Here is a 21,618-nt window from a genome sequence, read left to right on the forward strand (position 1 = left end):
CTATAATTACAATTGGAAGTGCCAAAAACCCGCTCCCCCAAGCCCCATCAACCGCCCGCCCTGTTGAAATGGACATCAATGGCTTCCCTTGCCGCCCCGAGTATTGTCTCAATAAGGAGGCCTCTTGGCCCCGCCGCCCAGATACGCCTGCTGCTGCGACTCCCCCATGCCACCGCCGCCGCCGCCGCGGCTGTCGATCCCCCTCAGCAGGGAGGCGAGGTCCATGGCCGGGCCCTCGTCGCCAAAGCTGCCGGCCACGATGCTCTCGCCCCCGCGGCTGCGCAGGCTGCGCTTGCCGGCCGACGTCCGGGGCGGCTGCTGGTGCTGCGGCGGCGACGAGGCGTAGGCGTGGTCCTGCGCGGCGACGGGCGGGGTCTGCTGCTGCTCGCGCGCGTAGTCGGAGGGCAGGGGCGGCACGGGCGGGATGGCGACGGCGCCCTCGGCGGCGGCGGCGGCGGGCTTCTGGTCGCCATTGGCGGGGCCGGGGGACTCGTCGGCGCTGTCGTGCGTCGGGTGCGAGTCGAGCGGGCCCCCGGGCGACGAGGCCCTACGCTCGCGGGAGACGGAGCGCGTGCGCACGGGGGTGGCGGGGGTGACGGGGTGGCCCTGCTGTTGCTGTTGCTGTTGCTGGGCGGGCGGGTTGAAGGACAGCTCCGAGGGCGCGGCGTCGTAGCTGACCATGCTATCGCTGCTGCTGGCGTCGTCGTCGCCGCCGCCGGCCCCGGGCCGCGCGGTGCCCCCTCCTCGGCCCCCCATGCTCGGCGGCGGCTGCAGGTGGCCCGACAGCGCCATCTTGAGCTGGTCGACCGACGTGACGAAGCCGCCGCCGCCGTTGCCGCCGGCGTAGCTCGACGAGGGCGCGGGCGAGATGCCGCTCCGCACGCTCGACTTGCGGAGCTTGGAGGCGCCGCCGCCGCCGCCGCCAGGGGCGAGGTTGCCGCCGACGGGCTGCGAGGCGGGCCGCAGGTTGTGCTGGCTGCCGAAGGGCGAGCCGGCGTGGCCGCCGTTGAGCATGTTGCTGTTGATGGTGAGGCGGTTCATGTTGGTGCCCGTCGTGCCCGTCTTGGACCCGTTGAGCGAGGCCGACTTGCTGCCGGCCTGCGTGGCCACCATGACGGCGTCGCGCGACCACTCCATGAGCATCTGCTCGCGGAACGAGTTCGGGAGCTCGTGGTCGGCAGCATCGAGAGCCGGGATCGCGCTCAGCGTCGAGCTGAGGATGGGGTGTGTGAAGGTCCGGCCGGGAGAGGTCGCGGGGCTGTGAGGTGGCGAGCGGGGCTGGTCTTGGTAGCTGTGGCACACGGCCTCGACGAGCGAGATGCGGTCGTCGAAGGGCAAGAGCGCTTCGGACTCTATCTCGTTGAGCGGCATCTTGGGCTGCGGCCTGAGCATGCCGGGGGTGCCGACGAGCTCGATGAGTGGGGGCGGCACATGAATGCCCTCGACCCAGAAGTGCTTGCTCCGCCGGCGAACGACCTCGTTGTTGATGGCCCGTCCGACGACCGAGCCATCAATGTCAAACTTGTCAATGACGGCCCAGAAGTAGCCGTGTACGAGACTGCCGACCCGCACCTTGGCCAACGGCGTTTCCACCTCTTGTATCGCCTCCTGGAGCTGGAAGATCATGGGAAGGCCGTATCGTACGGCATTGACACCAAGGCGACTGACGAGCTTGGCCAAGAGGACGTGCAAGAGCACAACGTCCGTCTCGTAGTCGACGTACTGGATAGCATTGTCGTAGACGGCCAGGTGAAGCAGCGCCAGGAAGTGCGAGCGCGGGATGGACACCTTCTCGCGGTTCGAAGCACTCGAGACTACTCTCCGGGCCATGCTGGTGGAGGGTACCTCGCGCCCGTTCTTGTAAGCGGATCGGGAGTTCATAGCGGTCTCGTCGCGCGCCTGCAGATCCTTCCCGGTCGTTTCCCTATCGAGCCAGGTCACGATCGCGTCTGTGTACGCTTTGCGAACCGAACCATCATGGTCCCTCAGCAGCCACTGCGTCCCCTCCCATACCTGGATTGGAACCCGGTTCCTAGACAGGCTCATGTTCCCAGTAATCTTAGTCTTTGGGTTCGCGACGAGCAGGATGGCCTTGATCGCCTTGAGGGCCGCCGTCTTGGCCACGGTGAGGGAGAACAATGACTCTCCGTGGTGACCTCCGATCGAGTTCGTGGTTGAAGCGTTCGGATCCTCGGCCTTTTCTCCGTGGGGAGATGAGTTGCCAGTGTTATTGGATCGGCCCGGCCTGAGACGGAGGAGGATGGCGGAAATCATATCCGAGATCTGGTCGGCATAATAAACATGTGTAGCGAGATCACCGATAGCCTGCTGGATCCTGCCCAACAACTCTTTTCGCTGGGCGGCCACCGTCTCAGCAGCCTCGGTTGTGGGCGACTTGGGTTCTTGCGGGCCAAAAGCGGTGCCGTTGCCTCGCGAAACAATAGGAGCGCCCGGCATCTGGACCAGCCTCCTCATGTGCTGTATCAACCCAATCAACACGTCCATGACACTCAGGCCGATTAGGTTGACGTCGGATCGCAATAGAGAACCGATCATGGCGGTCAGGACTATGTGCTGAGGCAGGGTTTCGTCCGTCAAGGGCATGCGCAGCATGGTATCCAGGGTAGTAACCAGGATCATGAAGCGATCTTGCACCGGGGCCCACTGTGCGATGAGGCCAAACATCTTGACAGCCCAGCCTCCATCCCGGCCCGTGTTGTTGTCGGTCTTGACCAGCGTCTCCTCCTGTATTACGCGTTCTTCGATGAATCGGAGGAGGTAGACCGTGGAGAAGCGGACCTGGGCTCGGTTCGGCGCAACAAAGAGCTGCTTGAGACATTGCATCGCCAGCACACCGATGTCCTCCTCGGCCAGCTTGTCCACATCCATGGCCGTGCCGGAAAGGGCGATGGGGTTTGTGTCGCCAGTCGCGCCCTCGGCAGTGCGTACAGTTGCGACACTGGTGCGGCGCCGCAGCAGCTTGTCCGAGTCGACCTTCTCCTCCATCTGGACACGCTGCAGGAGGACCTCGAGGAAGTCTTCGTTGTCGGTCCAGAGGTTCTCGAGGATCATGGGGACGATGATCTCGTACTGCCGGGCCGAGACCGAGGACAGGACGTCGGACGACGCGACGCACTTGATGGCTTCGAGGCCGGTGTTTCTCCACCGCATGGCGACTGGTTTGCTGGGGTGCGCCTTGCCGGGGACGGCGCGTGTCGAAGCGAGCGAAGCATACTGTCGCACTATGGACTCGTACTGCTTAAGGTAAGCCCGGTCGACGAGGAGCGAGGAGGTGTCGTGGTGCGCGCAGAAGGCCTCGAAGGTCGGGATGGACGACTCGACCATGGTGATATCATTGGAGCGGAGGATGTTGTCGAGGATTTTGAGCACCGACTGCGCAAACAGAGGGAGGTCCTTGGGGTTCTTCTCGATCAAGGCCTCGAGGATCTGCAGTGTTACCTGGACATTTCTAGGGAGGGAGGGAGAGGGTTAGCAATCCGGCGGTGATACAACGCGGTGTTCGGTCTCGAGCTTGGCAGTGACAGTCCGGAAGGGCCGGGTTCGGCAGCATGCGAGGGGGGGAGGGAGGGCATACCCGATTCGCAGGCGCCAGACATCGCTGGCTGTTTTCTTCTCGAGAAAGGAGCCGACCTTCTGGATCTTGGACCGGCGCGAGGTCGCATAGTAGAGCAGGTAGCTGAGCTCGCTCGAGTTGGGCTTGACGTCGACGGCGCCCTTGGTTGTGCGAGGGTAGCACTTGAGGACGAGGACCTGGTGCTTCGGCCGGCACTTTTGGGCGATGGCGTTCATCGCAACGGCGACAGCGTACGCGCTTGTGCTGAGTCCGGGTCAAGAAACATCAATCTTGGCGGGTGGTCGAGAGAAGGGGGGAAGGGATCGAGCGGGCTGCCTAGGAGAGCATAGGAAGAGGGCGAGGTAGAAGTAGACAGCTCTGTGCAGGGTGGCAAGAGAGGATGGATTGTCGTCGGTCCCGGGAGTCTGGATATGGGCAAATGGCGATAGAGTTTTGGAGGAACGGGAGTAGGATCAGGAGGCTACCCTTAGGGAGAACCTTGACGAGAGAGAGATCTCGGTGGTGGTGGTGGTGTTGCGTGCGGCCCTGTCCAGCTTATTTTTTTGCGGGATTGCTGGCGACCAGGATTACGCCGCCTAGAAATGCTCTGGGGACCACCTCATCTCACGCCCCGGGGGCCATCAGGCGCGCACTAAGCACCTTTGTACCTAGCCCACCTAATCAGGCAAGCTAGGTACTTTCCAGCCCCCTGATGAACCACTCTCGCAAATCCTTGTACAAGTAGCGATTTCAGCTTTTATTAAGATAACACTTCACAGATCCCTGCTCCGTTTAGGGAGTTTCTTGACATGGGATAACCTCTCCATTTTTAGAATATCCCCGACGAGGATCAAAGAGATGCTGCTGGCAAGAAGCAGAAACAGAATAGGGAGCGGACAGGCAACGCGGAACACCTTGGAATTCTGTTGGGGGGGAACAATGCAGTTGTTGAAACCGCAATACAAAAGGATGACGACGGTGCGCGCTTGTTGATGATGTGTCTTTTTGTCTCCCACCACACACCTACAGCAGCAGCTGGGCAATCGACACAAGGTGCTACAAGCATATACAGGTGCGCAAATCTAGTAACATGTGTATGTCCATTGCCGCCTTCGAAGCACGCTTACAGGGCATGTATTCCGCATACTTGTTGAATATGCACCCCAGACACACAACATTGGGTAGGTAAGGGTAGTCCGTGCTATGCTAGGTACCTACCTAGGTAGCGAATAGCTAGTAGGGAGGAATACCTACCCAAACAACAACCACAGTCAAAAGCATGGCTCTGGAACATACGGGGGATGGTCTCACACCGTCTCACACACGCTGCGCTGCACATCCTCCTCACCACAGACCACAGTTGCGGGGGAGCAAGGACTGGTTTGTGATTCGAGAGCGCCTGCTGGGAACTCCACCTCCTCTTGCAGAGGACATGCGTCATTTGGGCGCGACTCCTTGCCTATTTAGCCTCTTTGGTGGACTTGGACATCATCTCTACCCAGATTGAGAGCAGGTTCTCCAAATCTAACCCTTTTGATACCCCATTCGGAGGCTATTTTGCGCCCCCTGGCAAAGATTCGGCAGACGTTTACGATGGCTGGCTGATCTTTCTTATCTTTTGTGCTGGCCGCAAAGAGCTCTTGGCACAACATGCACAATAAAAGTAAAATCCAAACATACATACATTACTCACTCCTGTCTTTTCATCGAGGGGGGGGGGGGGGGGGAAAGAGAGGATACCTATGTAGCAAGCTTCGTCTGTAGTTACAAGTAGTTTCTTTTCCTTCTCACGCCGTAGCATCTCCCAATAGCACCAGACCAAACGCCCACGCACTGCCACTGCCACTGCCAATGCTGTACCGTGATGTCACACACCCGCGCATCAACCAATCGGGTGCTCATGCAAGGGTCCAGCCGGTCCGGCTCCAGCGCTATCGCTATCGATAGCGCATTGGAGACTGGACACTGGCAAGGCTCCATCAAAATTTCACGACGGTTCAACGTACGTGTAGTGTAACGGGGGCATATCGTAGCCTGTCTTCTCTTCCTTCCTCCGTCCCCGTTCCAGATCAGCCATCGCCATGAAGCCAATCGCGAGGATAGCCAACCTCCCCCTCTCGGGCGCCCTGCAGCACCGGAGCCGCAGCTCAGCAGCCGCAGCAGCCGCGCTGCTGCCGCCGCCGGCATGCCTCCTCCAGCAACGGGGGGCCATCCACTCGGGCGCCCCGAAGCGAGCCAACGTCGTCCCGGTCTACGGCACCGGCCCGCCGCCAGAGCCGCCCGTGCCCAGCAGCAGCCAGCCCGTCGACAGCCGCATCGCCGAGCGCAGGAAAAAGGCCGACATGCTCAAGAGGGCCCAGGAGCTGCGCGCCGCCTCCCAGGGCAAGCCCAGCGCAAAGGACAAGAAGGCCGGCGCCCTCAAGAAGCGCTTCTGGAAGGACGTGCACGTCAAGGAGGTCGATGGTATGCTAACACCGCCCCCACCCCCATTCTCTTCGCCTTCACTCGTCTCGAATGAGAAGAAGAAGAATCTATAAAACAGATCTCTGAGATATAACCAAAAAAACAGGAGCATACGAGATCCACCTCGACACCCGCGCCCTCCGCCACCCGACCACAAAGGCCAAGGTCCGCCTGCCCCTCTCCAAGCCCAACCTCGCCCACGCCCTCGCCGTGGAGTGGGACATGCTCGTCTCGGCCCAGCAGGCCACGAGGCAGCACCTCATCCCGCTGACCAGCCTCGTCTGCCGCGCCATCGACATCGCCGAGGACGACGCCGCCCACCACCACAGCGCCACCAGTGATGCGGCAGGCCAATTCGCCCCGGTCCGCACGGGCATCGCCACCATCCTCCTCCGCTACCTCGACACGGACAGCCTGCTGTGCTGGAGCCCGCCCCCGGATCCCTTGTCCCACGGCCGCAACGCCGACGGCGCGTCCCTGCGCGAGCTGCAGGAGCGCGCCGCCGCCCGCGTCGTCGGCTTCCTCTCCGCCCACGTCTGGCCGGGCGTCGAGTTCGAGCCCGTCCTCGACGAGGACTCCATCATGCCGCGCCAGCAGAAGCCCGGCGTGCGCGAGGTCGTCCAGGGCTGGATCATGGGCCTCGAGCCCTGGGAGCTCGCCGGCCTCGAGCGCGCCGTGCTGGCGGGCAAGAGCCTGCTGAGCGCCTCGCGCCTCGTGGCCGAGTGGAGCGAGGGCGCCGCCGGGGTCGCCTCCCTCGAGGGCCGGCAGGCCGGCTACGGCGTCGAGGAGGCCGCCAAGGCCACCAGCATCGAGGTGGACTGGCAGATCGGGAACTGGGGCGAGGTCGAGGACACCCATGATGTAGAGAAGGTGGACCTGCGCCGACAACTGGGAAGCGTCATTCTTCTCGTCTCTGGCAGCAGCAGGAAGTAGATAGCCGTTCCACTGGGACATTTAACCCCTTGTAAATATACGCACTGTACAAAGATTAGCTGGTAGCCATGTAGGCCTGCACCTGGGTTCCACCTGGCATTAGTAGAGGCCCCTTGTGCAAGTCAAATCAAGCAAAGTCTTGGGTTGAGAAAAAGAATTCGTATTCTTGCAGCTGCTCTGGAATCATGAGATCTGGTCTAGCTATGGTAGAATCGTGGAAACCTCCACTCTACCTTTCGTCAGATAGCAAGTATATGCTAGCAATATTATCCTGCGCAAGATTGAGGATAACGTTGTGCCGATAGAAGATCGGACTTCAGTGCTAGACCATAGATGTGAGCGTGAAAGACGCCCTTGTTTCCCACTCGATCGACCAATCCCGGCCCCCAGGCATTGCGTATGGATTGAGAACTTTTGTGTGCCCATGTGCCCAAACCACCAACCGGTCGTTCCCATCATAAGAACAAATGAAATGAAAAAGGAAAGAACAGAAAGAGAAAATTTGCACAGCCGCAAGAAGCTAGTGTCAGCCGAGCCGGCCGCAGTGCCAAAGGAGCATATTGAACTTGAGTTAGAGACGGCAGCGAAGAGAAGAGCAAGCACGACGCTTGTCAAAATTCAAACGCCTCCGTGATACTGGTAGCGCTCCCGAATATCGTCAGGGATGTGACCCTTCTCAACAGCATCCGCTCTCTCGTTTGCGTCAACTTTGCGGGCAGGGTCGACATAACGGCAAGTCAGGGCATGTCGACGCTTGCCGTGTGGCTCTACCATGTGCAGGTAGTGGCTGTGGATTTTGGCCCCATGCATGATCAAAATGTCTCCATGCCGGAGGCTGAACTTGAGGACACAAGGCTTGCTGCCTGGAATCTCGAGCGTCTTCTAGACGCCCGATTTCCGCTTGGGCTTGAAAGACATGGTCGATGGCGAACCCAAGGAGAGGGTTGCAACCGTTGGGCCCAGCTCGCTCTCTCCATCATCATGGTAATCAATTTTGTCTTTCTCCATGTATCCCAGATGAAGAAGTTCGTTGAAATCCTGGTAGACGTTGGGCACGAGTGCCGGGTCCCAGGCCTCAGTAACGATGTCCGCCATGTCCGAGATGACCTTTTCACCGGCCCAAGTCATCATCATCAGAGCCTTCAGAATTGGTTGTGGAGCACCTTTGAAAGCGCTCGACTCGACAGATACCACAAACTTGTATGGGGAGCCATAGTTCTTGCCAAAGTGCCGAGTGAGGATCTCCGAGGAGCGACCTGGATGACGCACAGGATTTCTCTTCAGATCGAGATCCTCATTGCCCTCGAGCTGTTCCCAGAGCGAGTCGGCTCCACCAGGCTGGCCGTTGATCGTCGAATCTGAACGGAGGATCGTGACTGTGCCAATTGTCTCCTTGTCAGGACCTGGGAGCAAATAGGTAGCCGCAGTATAAGCTCCATATTTGCGGTCTTCGATGCGCTTCAAGCCGTCGTGCTTGCTCAACTCGAAAGGATCGCTCGACTGAGAGGGAAACGAGCTTCTGCAGCTCTTTGACCTGGCCTTCAGCTTCTTCAGCGCCTTGTTCTCGATGAGGACATTCTTCAGCGGATATTTGATCATTCCAGCTTTGTGAATGTATTCACAGTCAGGATTCTCGCACTGCCAGTGGGTCCAGAAGCGGCGACTCGAGCACCCTCCACACCGGTGGCAGACCATTCCTTGACGGAACGTTTCTTCGGTTCCGTAGGTGGCTTCCTTGTCCTCGGGGAAATACTCCGTGTCTGGGAGTGGGGGCATGATCGGAGGGAGGAGATCAGCATCGCCTTGGAACTTGGTTCGCTGTCCGAGATACTGGGGCGAATATACGAGCTCACTGAGCTCGACAGGGACATTGCGGAAGTTGAAGAACTCGGTGCAGTCCGCCTTGAGACAGGTCCATCCCTGGGTGAAGATTTGCGGGTGGTCTTGGTCGCACTCTCCACACTTTTCAACTGGAAGAGGAGCATCGACCGGAGTGTCTATCGCAGTGTGTCCATCGGACCACCAAGATGTCTCCTCATCCTTTATCTTTTCCAGGCGAAGCGCCCAGAGAGTCACCAGAGGGGTGTTCGGGTTGGACTGGTATTTCTCCTGGAACACGTCGACAACGTGAAACCATTCCAGAACAGAGTAGCGCTTTTGAAGCTGCGGTCCCGGCTGGTGAGGGTAGTTCTTGCCTAGTTGATCTGTCAGGACGAGAGCATGTTTGGGTCGTAGTTGCAATTTCTTACCCAGAATCACGCCTATGGGCTTCTTCGCATCTCTGTTGGCTCTGAGTGCCTTGACGTATCGGCCCTCATCCTGGTCTGCGATGTGGACGCGCTTGCCACTTCCATCATCGACTTTGCCTCCACCGCTGTTGAACCAGGAGTCAGTTTTGCTGGATTGCATGTATGACTCTTTGTAGACTTACATGTTTGTCATGATCACGTCAGATCCAATAACATCTCTGTTGCGAGCTTCAGCATCAATGAGAAGGCCTTTGATGAAGCCACCACCGGTATGGAGGCCACCCTGGTAGGACTTGAACCAAGGCAGTGCAGAGCACAAGGACTGCCTCTTGTCGGCCCAAACCAAAGGTTGTCCCGGCTGAGCTACAGCCGGGGCTGAGGGCGGCGATGCAGGCGGCGATCCGGGCGGCGATCCGGGCGGCGATGAGGGTGGAGTGGAAAGCTCAGAGCTTGACTCCGAATTGTCCGCAGGTGAAATTGGCGGAGGCACTTCCGAGTCGTGCTCCGAGTTACTCGCAGGTTCAACCGGCGAGGGCGCTCCCGAGCTCTCCTGGTCATCGCCAACATCTTCAGTGCTCTGCTTGGTGAAGAATTTGGTGATGAGCTGTTGATCAGGATCGAGCTTGACCCGCTTGATATCCTGAGATTGGTCGTCTCCAACAGGTCGCTTCAAGTTGGACGCCATCTTGAAGACGGAGCAATGTCTAATATTGAAAGGAGGAAGAGAGCGGGAGGAAAGGGGAGGAAAGGGGCCCTTTTATAGATGGGCCGGGGAAGGAGGAAGGTGCCCACGAGGCAGTGACGAGGGGGTGAGGAGGCGTGAGGAGGCGTGAGGAGGAGGTGTGGTGATAATAAACGGGCAGGAGCCCACGATGATTTTGATTCTGAGGAGGAGGTCAACGCAATGCCAGCTATTTCCAGAATTCGGCGAAGGAGGCAGGAGCGAGACTGCCTGTTTGGGACGATTACTCCATCCGATATGGTCAAGACCCAGGGACTGGTTGATCATACCTATGAAGCGAGTGGTATCAAAAAGACTGCCATGGAAGATCTTGGAATTGGAAGTTTTCGAATTTTGATGGTGGTTGCTAGGTGGTCGGATACAGTGTTTACAATCTGGCGGACGACCTATCTCCTCCTGGACAGGCTCACAGGAGAAGCCCGGACAACACTTGAGCCTCAGGTGTCAGCCAACACCCCTTTCAACCAATATCTTATCTCTCTTCACTATGTAGGCAGGTACTCCAGTCAGGATCCCAATACAATATACCCAGGTACTGATGGAAATGAGTTGGAACTACCTACATAGGCAGTCTGTTACTGCCTGACCTGGAATTCCCATTGCGCCATGCACACATCCAGGGTTCTGTTGGTCTCCGCACATAGAGTAGAGTGCCTGATGGATAGGCCAAGTCCTTTTCCGATACCCTCCTGTGCTTCTCTTGAAAGCATGAAGCAAGCATTGCACCTATGATCGAACCATGACAGAATGGAAGGACCTTTCTGCCAGGCCATAACTGCCACGAGGATATCCGAGGGGATGTCTGAGGTGCAGACACGACTGGACGATGTCACTCATTTGCAGCATTTTACCTGCGAGACTAAGCATCACAGAACTCACTTGGATAGATACCTTCAAATAGCATGAATGAATGAACAGTGGATGGATATGACATTCTCGAGTGGATGCTTCGATCGAGCTGGGCTTACTGACGGGCTCAGTCTTGTCCACAAGTGTCAATAACGCGCTCCTTTGTGAGCACTCAGGCTTCAGTGCCTGCCTGCTTCAGGCAAGGATGACAGCTCCATGCTTGAAAAAGACACATGAGACCAGCTGAGGCGGATTGGGTTTGTGCGTCTACTCCTAAGTAGGTACCTGCGCTTAGTGTCTAGCCCATGTGCCATCTTGACAGCACTGCAGTAGTGGACAGGTCTCGGTGAAGAAGTGTACAGAGTAGTGTCGTGTGTGGGTGCTGTCAGAGGATGTTCGGGTTGTCGTCGGTAAGAACTGTCAGGCTAAGATGACGCTAGGCCCAAATCCCAGCTTGCTCCAGAGGGCTCCTCCAGTGAGATTTCTGAGTTATCCCGGGCTCGTCGATTTGGCGTGTGGGGGACTGTGGGGGACCATGTCCGGGTCTCAGTGATCACCCATCACTAGCGTGTGTGTCCAGGGCGAACTGCCTGCAGCGATTGCCGTTGTTGGCGCGGATGCGGAGTCGGGCTTGGATGCTGTCGGCCAGCTCGAGTTTAGTGCCTCGGTCCCTCGGTGCTGACGATGAAGTCGCATATATGACGGGATCCGCCTCGGCTTCCGATCGATTCGAGCTACTTGGGTTGGTGTTGCTGTCTTCTCTCTCGACGACACAACAACATTCTCACAGACTCGTTGGCTAACCTCATCTCACGAGCCTATACGCCCAAGCCTCGCTGCCTTTTCAACGTGACGATGGTGTTCCATCCCCCGCCATGGGTGCCCAAGCTCCCAATAGGTCTGTTGGTCCTTACGCAGTGCCTATTGTTGTTCTGTGGTGTGTTAACAAAGAAAATCAGATCCGCCCGACTTTGTCACTATTGCAGATTTCATGAAGAGCCATGGCAATGGCGGGCGCACGCTGTCAGAAAGACGCAATCCTTACACCTGTGGGCTCACGGGGAGATCGTATTCGTGGGCTGAAGTGTTCGAGCGGGTTGAGTTCATAGCAAGAGCTCTCAGTAAGAGAACTGGCTGGGCGCCCAATGCCGGCACACCCTGGGATAAAGTGGGATGTGTTTTCTCATTGAACAGTGTGAGTTCTCCCTTAGAAAACATCATTATGATAACAAGAATTGGTCAAAAGCTCACGAAACAAGGTCGACTACATCCCCACCGTCTACGCCATCCACAGACTCTCAGGCATTGTCACACCAGCGAATGCTGTGTATTCAGTAGCAGAACTGGAGCATCAGCTCAAGTCATCAGGATCACAGATTCTCATCACTTGTGTTCCCTTGCTCGACACAGCACTTCAGGCGGCAAAGAAAGCGGGCATCGCCAATGACAAGATCTTCATTCTGCCTATGGCTGGCGCAGAGACAAGCCACCAGTTCCCGAGTATAGAGGATCTGATCAAAGAGGGGAAAGCCCTCCCAGATCTTGAGGCTCTGAAGTGGACAAAAGGTCAGGGGGCTCGCCAACCTGCGATGCTCAGCTACTCCAGTGGCACCTCAGGACTGCCAGTGAGTACCTTCCAATTTAACAATAAAGAGATCACAGAGTTCTGACAAGACGCCCTCAGAAAGCAGTTATGGTGTCGCACAGGAATGTGATTGCAAATGTCATTCAACAGACCACTTTTGAGGAAGTAGCAAGGAGCCAGAAAGGCATCAAGACACAAGTTCTTCTTGGTCTCCTCCCTCTCAGTCACATCTATGGCCTCATTGTCGTCGCGCACTCATCAACGTGGCGTGGTGACGAAGTCATTATCTTGCCCAAATTCGAGCTCGAGACACTGCTTGCGGCGATCCAAAAACACAAGATCGAGCAACTACTTGTTGTAAGTAGCTTGTGGCTTTACAGGTGCGCTCGAGCTAAAGACTAAATCTAGGTGCCCCCGATCGTCATCCGAATCCTGCGAAGCCAAGATATCTGCCGGAAATATGACATGAGCAGCGTGAGATTCCTGTATACGGGAGCCGCACCGATGGGCAAGGAGACCATCGAGGCTCTCGAGAAACAATACCCCAAATGGGTCATTGGTCAAGCTTATGGTGGGTGCCCGTGTCAAGTAACAAATGAACAAAGCTGCTAATACATGCTAGGTATGACCGAGACTGCAACGGTAGTGGTGACAACCAGTGAGCATGATATTTTGCACAAATCCTCAGGCTCCTTGGTTCCAGGGACCAGGGCCAAGCTCGTTGATCTGGACGGTTCGGAGATTACAGAGTATGACAAGCCTGGAGAATTGCTCGTCCAATCCCCATCAGTCACGCTTGGCTACCACAACAACGAGAAGGCGACGGCCGAGACGTTCATCTACGACGATGATGGAAGGTGGATCCGCACAGGCGACGAGGTTCTTGTGACGCTGGCGCCATCAGGCAACGAGCATTTCGTGGTGGTCGACAGAATCAAGGAGCTTATCAAGGTCAAGGTAAAGACTCAGATCCTTCATAGAGAACATACGTTATCACTAACAAATACTTCTTTTAGGGGCACCAAGTGGCTCCGGCGGAGCTTGAGGCACACCTCCTCACGCATCCAGCCGTTTCGGACTGCACAGTCATCCAAGTCCCTGATGATCACGCTGGAGAAGTCCCCAAGGCATTTGTTGTCAAGGCTGCCGAGTTCGAGTCCAAACCAGAGGAGGAAGTCGCCCAGGCTATCATCAAGCATGTTGCCGATCACAAGGCCTCGTACAAGCATCTCAAGGGTGGAGTTGAGTTCATCGATGTCATTCCCAAAAGCCCCAGCGGCAAGATTCTTAGAAGGTTCCTACGAGACAAGGAGAGGGAGAAGCGGCGAAAGGAGGGCGGCAAGCTATGAGTCTCTCGGCTTGCTCAAGGTGCATTGGCGATCCATAGCCTTGCGATGATCTGCTCTAGAATGGTGCGATGGCGTTGTCATTCGATTGAGTACGGTTCCATATTTCTTGATCCATCTACAAGCACTTCAACAATATGCTTAAGAATTAGCTTTCTTGAAACGACATGGTCGAGTCGGAGAATACAGTATGCAACTACCCGCAATAAACACTACACGGCCTTGGATGACCCGAGCTATTTACAGGCATCATTGGCAGTCCAGGGCTGTGGAGGCAAGGTGTCGTTGTGTCTGCGCACTCATTGTGGACTCTCACAATGGGCCTCCGAAACGAGGAATGAGAATGTCACAGTGAATGGACTCCCGTATACAGACACAGTGCGGCTTCTTTTGCTCATCTCTTTTCAACTGACAGCTGACAATAAGTTAATCTGGCTACCGTACCTGTGGAGCGTTGCAATCGCCTTGACCGGCGGGGGCCTCTCAACAGGGGTGCGTGCCGCCTCTCCTGTCTCAAACACTGGTCCAAAACCCTGTCGCGAAGCCACTTGAAACGACAGACGAACCACCTCGCTGACTGCAAATAGTCAATTCACCGGAGCCTCCTACACGAGCAGTCTGGGGTACACCCTGCTCTAGCCCAATGCAAAACATCGCACGGGGGCGCGGTGACCATCATGATCCCCAAGAGATTTGCGCCCGTGGCTGGCTTTGCTAAGCGGAGGAGGAGAGCGTGCAGCTCGCCAAAAGGTGAGGTGAGTAAAAGCACCAATATGCCCACACACACAGAGCTATCACGACTCTGCTTTCTTGCTCCGCTCTGGTAGGGACTGGATTTCTCTCGCCTGGAAGTCCGCCTGGTTTTGCTGCTGCTGTGTGTTTTCATCCTTTTCTACGGTTCCTATTCTTGTATACCTTTTTTGCTCAATCGAGCGTGAGGCAGAATGTTGACCATTCGCTCCTCCATCTTTCTTTTCTTTCTCGTCCTTCTCCTCGACGTGTTTGGCGTCGTCGAGGCGCTTCCTCAAAACCGAGGGAGGAAAGGAAAAGGCAAGAATAATGCAGCCGCACGAACGCCTCAGCAGCAGGCGGCCCGGATCCCCCAGGGCGTGTCGCAAGCGACGGACGGGTCGACCATCTTGGACATGACCGCCCGAGTCAAGTACGCCTTCTCGAGCCCTCGGCTGGTTCGAAATATCCCCACGCTGACCCATTTGTAGTGGCGTCGACCTGAGGTTCAAGATTAGCGGTCCGGCAGCCCAGTTCACTACCGACTCGGGCGTCACTGGTGCCACGCAGCAAGCCGGCGCCGCCGGCGCAATGGGCCTGAACGTACTGCTTCACGGTAGGAAGCATCGTCCCCCGGCTATGTTTAACCAGTTGGAACTAACAAGGGACAGGTGACGGAGGTCAATCCTTCTTCGACTTTCCCAACCAGGCCGTACAAGGCAACCTGATGGGTGTCGTGGTCCTCGCACCCTCAGAACAGGTTCGTGCATAATACATGCCTCCATACCCTCGGAACATACACCAGCGGCCCAGGTTGGCTAACCTATCCTCCAATGCCAGCTGCTCTGGGGCCAGCGCACCGGCGGGCCCTCGGGCCTGACCCGCGACGACGGCGCCGCCGACGCCCAGGCCGTCAACGACCTCGTCCAGAAGGTCCTGCCGCAGGTCATGGCCTTCAACGCCTCCAACGTCTTCTTCACGGGCGTCTCGGGCGGCTCCCTCATGCTCTCGGGCTTCTTCGTGCCCGCCCACATGGCCAACTTTGCCGGCACGGGCGTCATGCTCATGTGCGGCGCCCTGCCGCCGCAGGTCGACGCCGTCAACGCGGCGGCCTTTGCCGGCAACACAAAGATCCACTTCCAGAGCACGCAGCAGGAGCTCGCGTCGCTGCAGCAGTCCATCCCCGCCGCCATCCAGGGCTACGAGCAGCTCGCCGCCGGGGCCGGGCTGGCGGCCGCCCAGATCAACGCGCTGCAGACGGTGGACAACACGCCCAACGGCGGGCACTGCGCCTTTGACGAGCAAGGCTTTGTGAGCGGGATCCAGCTCATCTCGGACAACTTTGCCAATATCATGCAGGGCGGCAACGGCGCGGTCCAGGGCGTCAATGCGCAGACTGTTCTCACCGGTGTGGTTGGGAACGAGAACCTGCAGTTTGGTCGTGGTCAGTGACGGGAGTTGTTGTATGAAATTCAACAGGTCGAGTGTTGGCCAGATATTAAAAGACACGCCTCATAAGCCTCTTGAACGCCTACATTGCAATTGCCTCGTAATCTCACGGTTGTGTCTAGAAGCCTAACCACATACATTCTAACACAGAACAGTAGGGACAGGCATAGACGTATGAAGCGACTCGGTGGACAAGAACACATCTTTGACTTAAAAGCAGCATTGTGTGAAATGGCTCAGATAAAAAACAAGATTTGCATGCTGTGAATGCGGCAAACACATGATATGGTACCCGTAGAGAGATGCAACTATGAATTACATGAGTCGTGCCGTCGTATGGTCGTTTCAGTCGTCAAGTGAATGGACGCTTGTAAAGAAAAAGATCAGGGGGTGGAGGCGGAGTGCTCAAGACTTCGCACACAGAACTGAGCTGGCTGCCGAGAGCGAGGTTAGAATGTGAAGAGTCTGTTGGCCCATCACACCATGGCTGAGCCCGTCATTCGGCGACTGCTCTGTCTCGCAAACGATATCTGCTGAAATCTCCCACCAGAGCCTCGCTCGGAGACCCCTCCACTCCCGTTCCTCGGTCGCCGACGAGGCAGCACGATCCCCGTGTGGGCTCTCGGCAGGTCGCCAAATCCGCTACTGTCGTCCTTGGAGTTGCTCAGGGTCCGGGTGCGGTGGAAGAAGGAGGTCGACCGACTGAGCTGCGGGGGCTTCTCCTCCGGCGCCCTCTCGTCCCGCCTCACCGACAGGTAGAAGAAGTCGTGCATGAACGAGTGATCGAGCTCGCGCGGCCGGCCGTTGTCGGTCCAGTACCGCTCCTCGCTGAGCTCCCTCGACAGATGCTTGCGGAAGAAGCGGTCCTGGCCGACCCACCAGACGCGCCACGCCGTGATGATGAAGATGGTCAGGGGCACGACGATAGCCCAGTACAGCCAAAAGATGTTGCTGACCAAGGGGTGGCGCTTTCCCGGCAGGAGGGGCGACGGTGCGGTGCTGGGCTTGTCGTCGTCGTCCCCGCCGTTGCCGTCCCAGTCGAACATAGAGATGCCGAAGAGCGTGCCGATGTACTCGCCGGGCAGGAAGATGGCGGTGATGACGGCCAGGGCTTTCATGGACGAAGAGTCCCGCGTCGACGCTACTGCCATCCGGGCGTTGAGAATATTGTCCTCCTGTGCCATCTTGGCGTAGATCTGTGTCGGGTTAGAACAAGAGATGTAGCAGAAGATGTATCCATGGCGACTTACAATGTCGATCTGAGCACGACATCTGGTTTCCAACATGCTACGCTCGGTTCCAACGCTCTTGCATACTCGATCAAGGCTATCCAGGTACTGCTTGATCTCATGCCAGTGACTCGCAAGCGGATGTCGAAACCCCTTAAAGTCAGTGAAGTCGGCCCCTTCCACGGTGAGCCTGGGCACTTGGGCCCACATCGGCATTGGTGACACCGGCGACGGAGGAGGTCCCTCGGGCCCCGCCATCTTGCGCTCCAGCTCGTCTCCGGCCTTGACCAAGGTCTCAATGGCCCTCTCCAACCAGCGGATCGTATCCAAAAGCTCAATGCTCTTTCGCAAAACTTGGTGCGCGTTCTTCATGAGCTGGGTCGTGTTCAGCGGGCCAGAGTTATCGTCACCCGTCGATGGCCGTCTTCGCTTCTCATCACCGGCCATGAAACCCGCCATATTGCCGATATCTCTCTCCAGCTTGGAGAGTTCGACCCCGTTCATAGCCACATGTTGCTCTGCCAGATTGAGCTGAACTTGCAATAGGATGACGGGTAAGATGAACGGGTGAGCCCAATGGTTTTCGCAAGCCTTCATGCGCTTCTCGTAGTCGTCCAGGTCGTTGACACCATGGTGGTGCGGATCGAAGGACTGACGCACAAGCACCGTGAGACAACGCTTGGGTATGTCGTATGTCATGGACAGAAAGTCGTATGGGGGTCGCGGGTTACCTGAGAAGGCCAGAATGAGGCCTTGAGCAATAGGTTGATCCATTAGCCGCTGCTGGTAGGTCTGTGGTGTCGGAAGCTATGGGAAGGACTTACTGAGTTTCTCATGACCTTGATCCCAGAACATAGCTTCCGTCGTAGTTCTGCGCACATGCTGTAACGTGGATGGATGTAGACGCAAGTCCTCAAAATCGTCATCCGTAATGCTCAGACCTTCAGAGCCTGGCTCCCCTCGCCTGCGGCATATTCTAGAAAAGAGCATCAGTCAGCGTGGGGCAGTCCATAGATTTTGAAAAGGCCATGATATGCCACGTACATCTGGCGCACTCGGCCCTCTAGATTTGGATCTGGAGTGGCGTGCGGCTCGAACTTGCCCTGTCGGAAGGTCAACACCGCAACACGATAACGGCATGGGCTTTAAACCATACATCTGTGCCCAAGGAATGGGTTCCTCTGATAGAGGAGTTGAACATTTGTGAAGCCTCATCCTCCGTCTCCGAGTGGATGGATCTGCTCTCGTGGGTCCCGCTCTGACTGGCCAGAGTGTGTTGGTCGTCGGGGGGATTTTGAACCTTGAAGACGGCGTACTCATTGTAGGCTAGTCTAGAGCTGCCATCCTTGAGGAGGATATCGCCAGCCAACCTGTCGTTGTCAAAGACAAAGAGGTCTGTGTGGTGAGCACGCATAGCGAGGTGCCTGGCTGTGGCCCGAAGAATTTTGAGAAGTTCAAGCTCATTTCCCGTGAATGTCTGGAGTCTTCGAGACAAAGGCGTTGACCACGACAGAGTTGACAGGCGACCAAGGAAAATGAATCAAGAATGTCCGACCAAACACCGGTCTTCACCTCTCTCCGAAAAGCCTCAGGTGCTTGCCATGTGGGTTAATAAGATGAGGGGCACAGTCTGGCCGCCCCCAAGGCGTTCTGTGTGTTTCGATGATCCAACAGCACACCCTTGTCGATGCCCCAGAGATGGAGGGCTTGGCAGTGATCAATCAGGCTTACCGAGCGAACGAATGCCCGTCTAGACCATGCCCGAGAATTATTACTTGCTTGAAGGCCTCAAAAATGGGCTGTACTGCGTCGTTTTAGCCGCCGGCATCGACATTGTTGTCAGAGAAATCCCAAAAGAGCTCTGGAGGGCTGGGATTTGGAGGAGTAGTATGACGGCCCGAAGCCTTGCCAAGGGAAAGCTTCTTTTCCACTGCCCATGTGGTGAGAAGTCCACATGCCAGGCTCCCCGGCTGGAGAACGACCCAGATTAAATACAGCTCTTGTTGTTGGGGTTGTATCGTTTAGAAATCGGGTCCAGATTGAGTTCCGTCTCGCTGGATATCAAGGCAAAATGCACCCCGCATACTGTGATCCCACTCTGCTGCACTGGATTCGATGGCCACGAGACCACTCGAACTGGGGGCAACTGATCATGTAATTCATTTTGATACTGACCAAGAAATGCCAAATCCTTGGTTATAGCCTCGCAAGGCTGGAGATGAGGTCAAAAATGTTGAGCATCGAGGCGAGGCATGCTTAATTCGTGGGTCGTGGTTGCCCAGCTAGATTCATTCATATTTACACTCTGATGTGGTGGGGATTACATCATTTCCAGCTTCACATGCGTCACGTCGACAGCAGCTACTTAGTACTCTACACAACAACAGCAACACCTCCAATCTACAAGCATAATTTACACCTGGAATCAAAGCAGAAACAGAAAACACACAGTGGAGTGAAAAAGAGTCGAGCACAAACATCATGTCGTCGGTGCTCATTGTGGGAGCCACCCGAGGCCTGGGCGCTTCTCTCACCAAGATGTATGCCCAACAGGACGGTACCACCGTGTACGGAACAACTCGGTCAAATAAGACCCCTGCCGATTTCCCCGGGAATGTCAAATGGATTCAGAATATTGATCTCATGGATTCAAAGGCCGCCGACGAGCTGGTCGCCCAGCTCAAGGGGGCCAGGACACTCGACAGTGTGGTAAGAGCATCCTGGGTCCGGCGACTTCACGCAGTTCCTTAACGAAGCACTCTAGATCATCACCGCAGGTTTCTTCCACACAGAAGACTTGAGCCTCAAGAAGGGTCCGAACTGGGACGACGAGGTCAGAATGTACACGACAAGCTCCATCGCACCCGTCTTCATCGTGCACCGTCTTCTCCACGCCGGCCTCCTCAAGGCCAAGTCCAAGATTGTCTTCGTGTCCTCAGAGTCCGGAAGTATCACTCTACGCCATGAAGTCGAGGGCGGTGGCAACTACGCACACCATGCCAGTAAAGCGGCCCTGAACATGACCGCGAAGCTGCTGAGCATGGATCTCAAGGGCAGAGATATCATTGTCTCAACCGTTCACCCCGGCTTCATGAGGACGGAGATGACAAAGGGCGTGGGATTCGATAAGTACTGGGACGAGGGAGGCGGTAGGTCTCCATACGAATGTGTTGCTGTTTGTTGGATAAGAGCTGACGAGCAGTTGCAGCTGTGACACCCGACGAAGCTGCTCGGAGCCTCGTGAACTGGATCGCGGATCTCGATATCAGTAAGACCGGCCAGTACTGGGCACCAAGGGGAGCCGGAGACATCGGCACTGCCGAAGCCGTCTTGGGAAAGAACCTCGCTGTCCCTCTTCAGCTTCCTTGGTGAGAAACGTATGTACGGTTCACCCATGCCTCACCGTCCTTTACAAACTAGCGGGCCTTGGGCATCGAAGGTCTTTTGTAATTCCATTCGAAGGCAGACAGATTTCCGCACAAATGCACTACAGCAGATTAAACAATTAACAGTGAATACATCTAATGTGGCGCACTGTAATTTTCATATTTGGAGGTTTCCAAGATTTGGGAATGTGTGACTGAACTAGTTGCCCCTGAGCCCTCGGCCTTGAGAGGGAAACCTACCACGGTGTGGACAGTGCCAACAAGAACGAGAACGCTTTTCATAAAACAGTAACGCGGACCAGCTGTTCGATCAAGCGAATCGAAGGGAAACATGACAGCAGCGTGGAGGATGGGCCCGACGAATAGGGAAATGTGTGCCCTCGGAATGCTCTGGTATGCCTCCGTCTGCGCACCTGAAGTTTGAGATGGAGGACAATAAGGCACTCAGGAGCGACAGCACCGCGACCTAGGCAGGTCGGTTAAGTCGAGAAGTCCAGGGTAAATCCAAAACAATGGTACAGAGATACACCACCGAGATCACTCGATCTAGTCGTGAGGAATCTGGGTAGTAAGAACCAAAGTGCCAAGGGACGAGGGATGCCAGACCGAGTGGTCCGGCGGCAGGTGTTCGGCGGGAGAAGTTATTGACAGTCTCGGTGTGCAGAAGCCAACAGGATCTTCAAACAGTCGATCGCCAGTCCAACCAGAGGCTCAGAGTACCATCCAGGTACCTTCTGGTCGAGAGAAGTCTAAGTTTGGGGCTGGTGGAGTTGCGGATGCCGAGGAGTCCGTAGAACTTGCGTCAGCTCCGGCATCGCCAAGGAGCGGATACAATGGACGAATGGCAGCTTGTTCGTGCCTATCAGCTGCTGTTCTCCTCGTTAGGCCCGTCATTGATGTAGAAAACTGTGGATGTCAGTTTTGTCACTGGTAGAGATGTCGTCTACTAACATGATCAGGGAAGCAAGGCCCTCACTGTTGAGAGGTCCCACTGGTTCCAGATCGTGTGATATCTATCCATTTGAGGAAAGCAAAACTTTGCAATGGCATCAAAAGGAGCCGCATTTCTGAACTTAGTTTTGTT

At 56.4% G+C, this 21,618-nt stretch overlaps 7 protein-coding genes across 7 annotated transcripts; 4 read left to right on the top strand and 3 right to left on the bottom strand.

Annotated features, from left to right (window-relative positions):
• Positions 1-108: 108 nt before the first annotated feature.
• Positions 109-3,810, bottom strand: E0L32_008386 (uncharacterized protein; the record flags this gene model as incomplete). Its single annotated transcript, XM_031143235.1, has 2 exons — positions 109-3,447; positions 3,511-3,810. 2 exons carry the CDS (start codon positions 3,808-3,810, stop codon positions 109-111), a joined length of 3,639 nt encoding a protein of 1,212 aa, XP_030992363.1.
• Positions 3,811-5,655: 1,845 nt separating this feature from the next.
• Positions 5,656-6,970, top strand: E0L32_008387 (uncharacterized protein; the record flags this gene model as incomplete). The annotated part of the gene is made up of 2 exons (XM_031143236.1): positions 5,656-6,037; positions 6,144-6,970. 2 exons carry the CDS (start codon positions 5,656-5,658, stop codon positions 6,968-6,970), a joined length of 1,209 nt encoding a protein of 402 aa, XP_030992364.1.
• An 882-nt stretch (positions 6,971-7,852) lies between these two features.
• On the bottom strand, positions 7,853-9,904 carry E0L32_008388 (uncharacterized protein; the record flags this gene model as incomplete). The annotated part of the gene is made up of 2 exons (XM_031143237.1): positions 7,853-9,344; positions 9,402-9,904. The coding sequence occupies 2 exons, from the start codon at positions 9,902-9,904 to the stop codon at positions 7,853-7,855; spliced, it is 1,995 nt and encodes a 664-aa protein (XP_030992365.1).
• Positions 9,905-11,685: 1,781 nt separating this feature from the next.
• E0L32_008389 (uncharacterized protein) lies at positions 11,686-13,744 on the top strand (the record flags this gene model as incomplete). Its single annotated transcript, XM_031143238.1, has 6 exons — positions 11,686-11,747; positions 12,057-12,435; positions 12,495-12,752; positions 12,804-12,966; positions 13,018-13,352; positions 13,412-13,744. 6 exons carry the CDS (start codon positions 11,686-11,688, stop codon positions 13,742-13,744), a joined length of 1,530 nt encoding a protein of 509 aa, XP_030992366.1.
• A 941-nt stretch (positions 13,745-14,685) lies between these two features.
• Positions 14,686-15,922, top strand: E0L32_008390 (uncharacterized protein; the record flags this gene model as incomplete). The annotated part of the gene is made up of 4 exons (XM_031143240.1): positions 14,686-14,903; positions 14,962-15,086; positions 15,142-15,230; positions 15,311-15,922. The coding sequence occupies 4 exons, from the start codon at positions 14,686-14,688 to the stop codon at positions 15,920-15,922; spliced, it is 1,044 nt and encodes a 347-aa protein (XP_030992367.1).
• A 473-nt stretch (positions 15,923-16,395) lies between these two features.
• Positions 16,396-18,562, bottom strand: E0L32_008391 (uncharacterized protein; the record flags this gene model as incomplete). The annotated part of the gene is made up of 5 exons (XM_031143241.1): positions 16,396-17,115; positions 17,170-17,900; positions 17,973-18,124; positions 18,193-18,251; positions 18,305-18,562. 5 exons carry the CDS (start codon positions 18,560-18,562, stop codon positions 16,396-16,398), a joined length of 1,920 nt encoding a protein of 639 aa, XP_030992368.1.
• Positions 18,563-19,629: 1,067 nt separating this feature from the next.
• Positions 19,630-20,520, top strand: E0L32_008392 (uncharacterized protein; the record flags this gene model as incomplete). Its single annotated transcript, XM_031143242.1, has 3 exons — positions 19,630-19,857; positions 19,913-20,297; positions 20,357-20,520. The coding sequence occupies 3 exons, from the start codon at positions 19,630-19,632 to the stop codon at positions 20,518-20,520; spliced, it is 777 nt and encodes a 258-aa protein (XP_030992369.1).
• Positions 20,521-21,618: the final 1,098 nt, after the last annotated feature.

This window comes from Thyridium curvatum (genome assembly GCF_004353045.1).
Source record: "Thyridium curvatum strain D216 chromosome Unknown NODE_55_length_292940_cov_83.935894, whole genome shotgun sequence".
Lineage (NCBI taxonomy): Eukaryota > Fungi > Ascomycota > Sordariomycetes > Thyridiales > Thyridiaceae > Thyridium > Thyridium curvatum.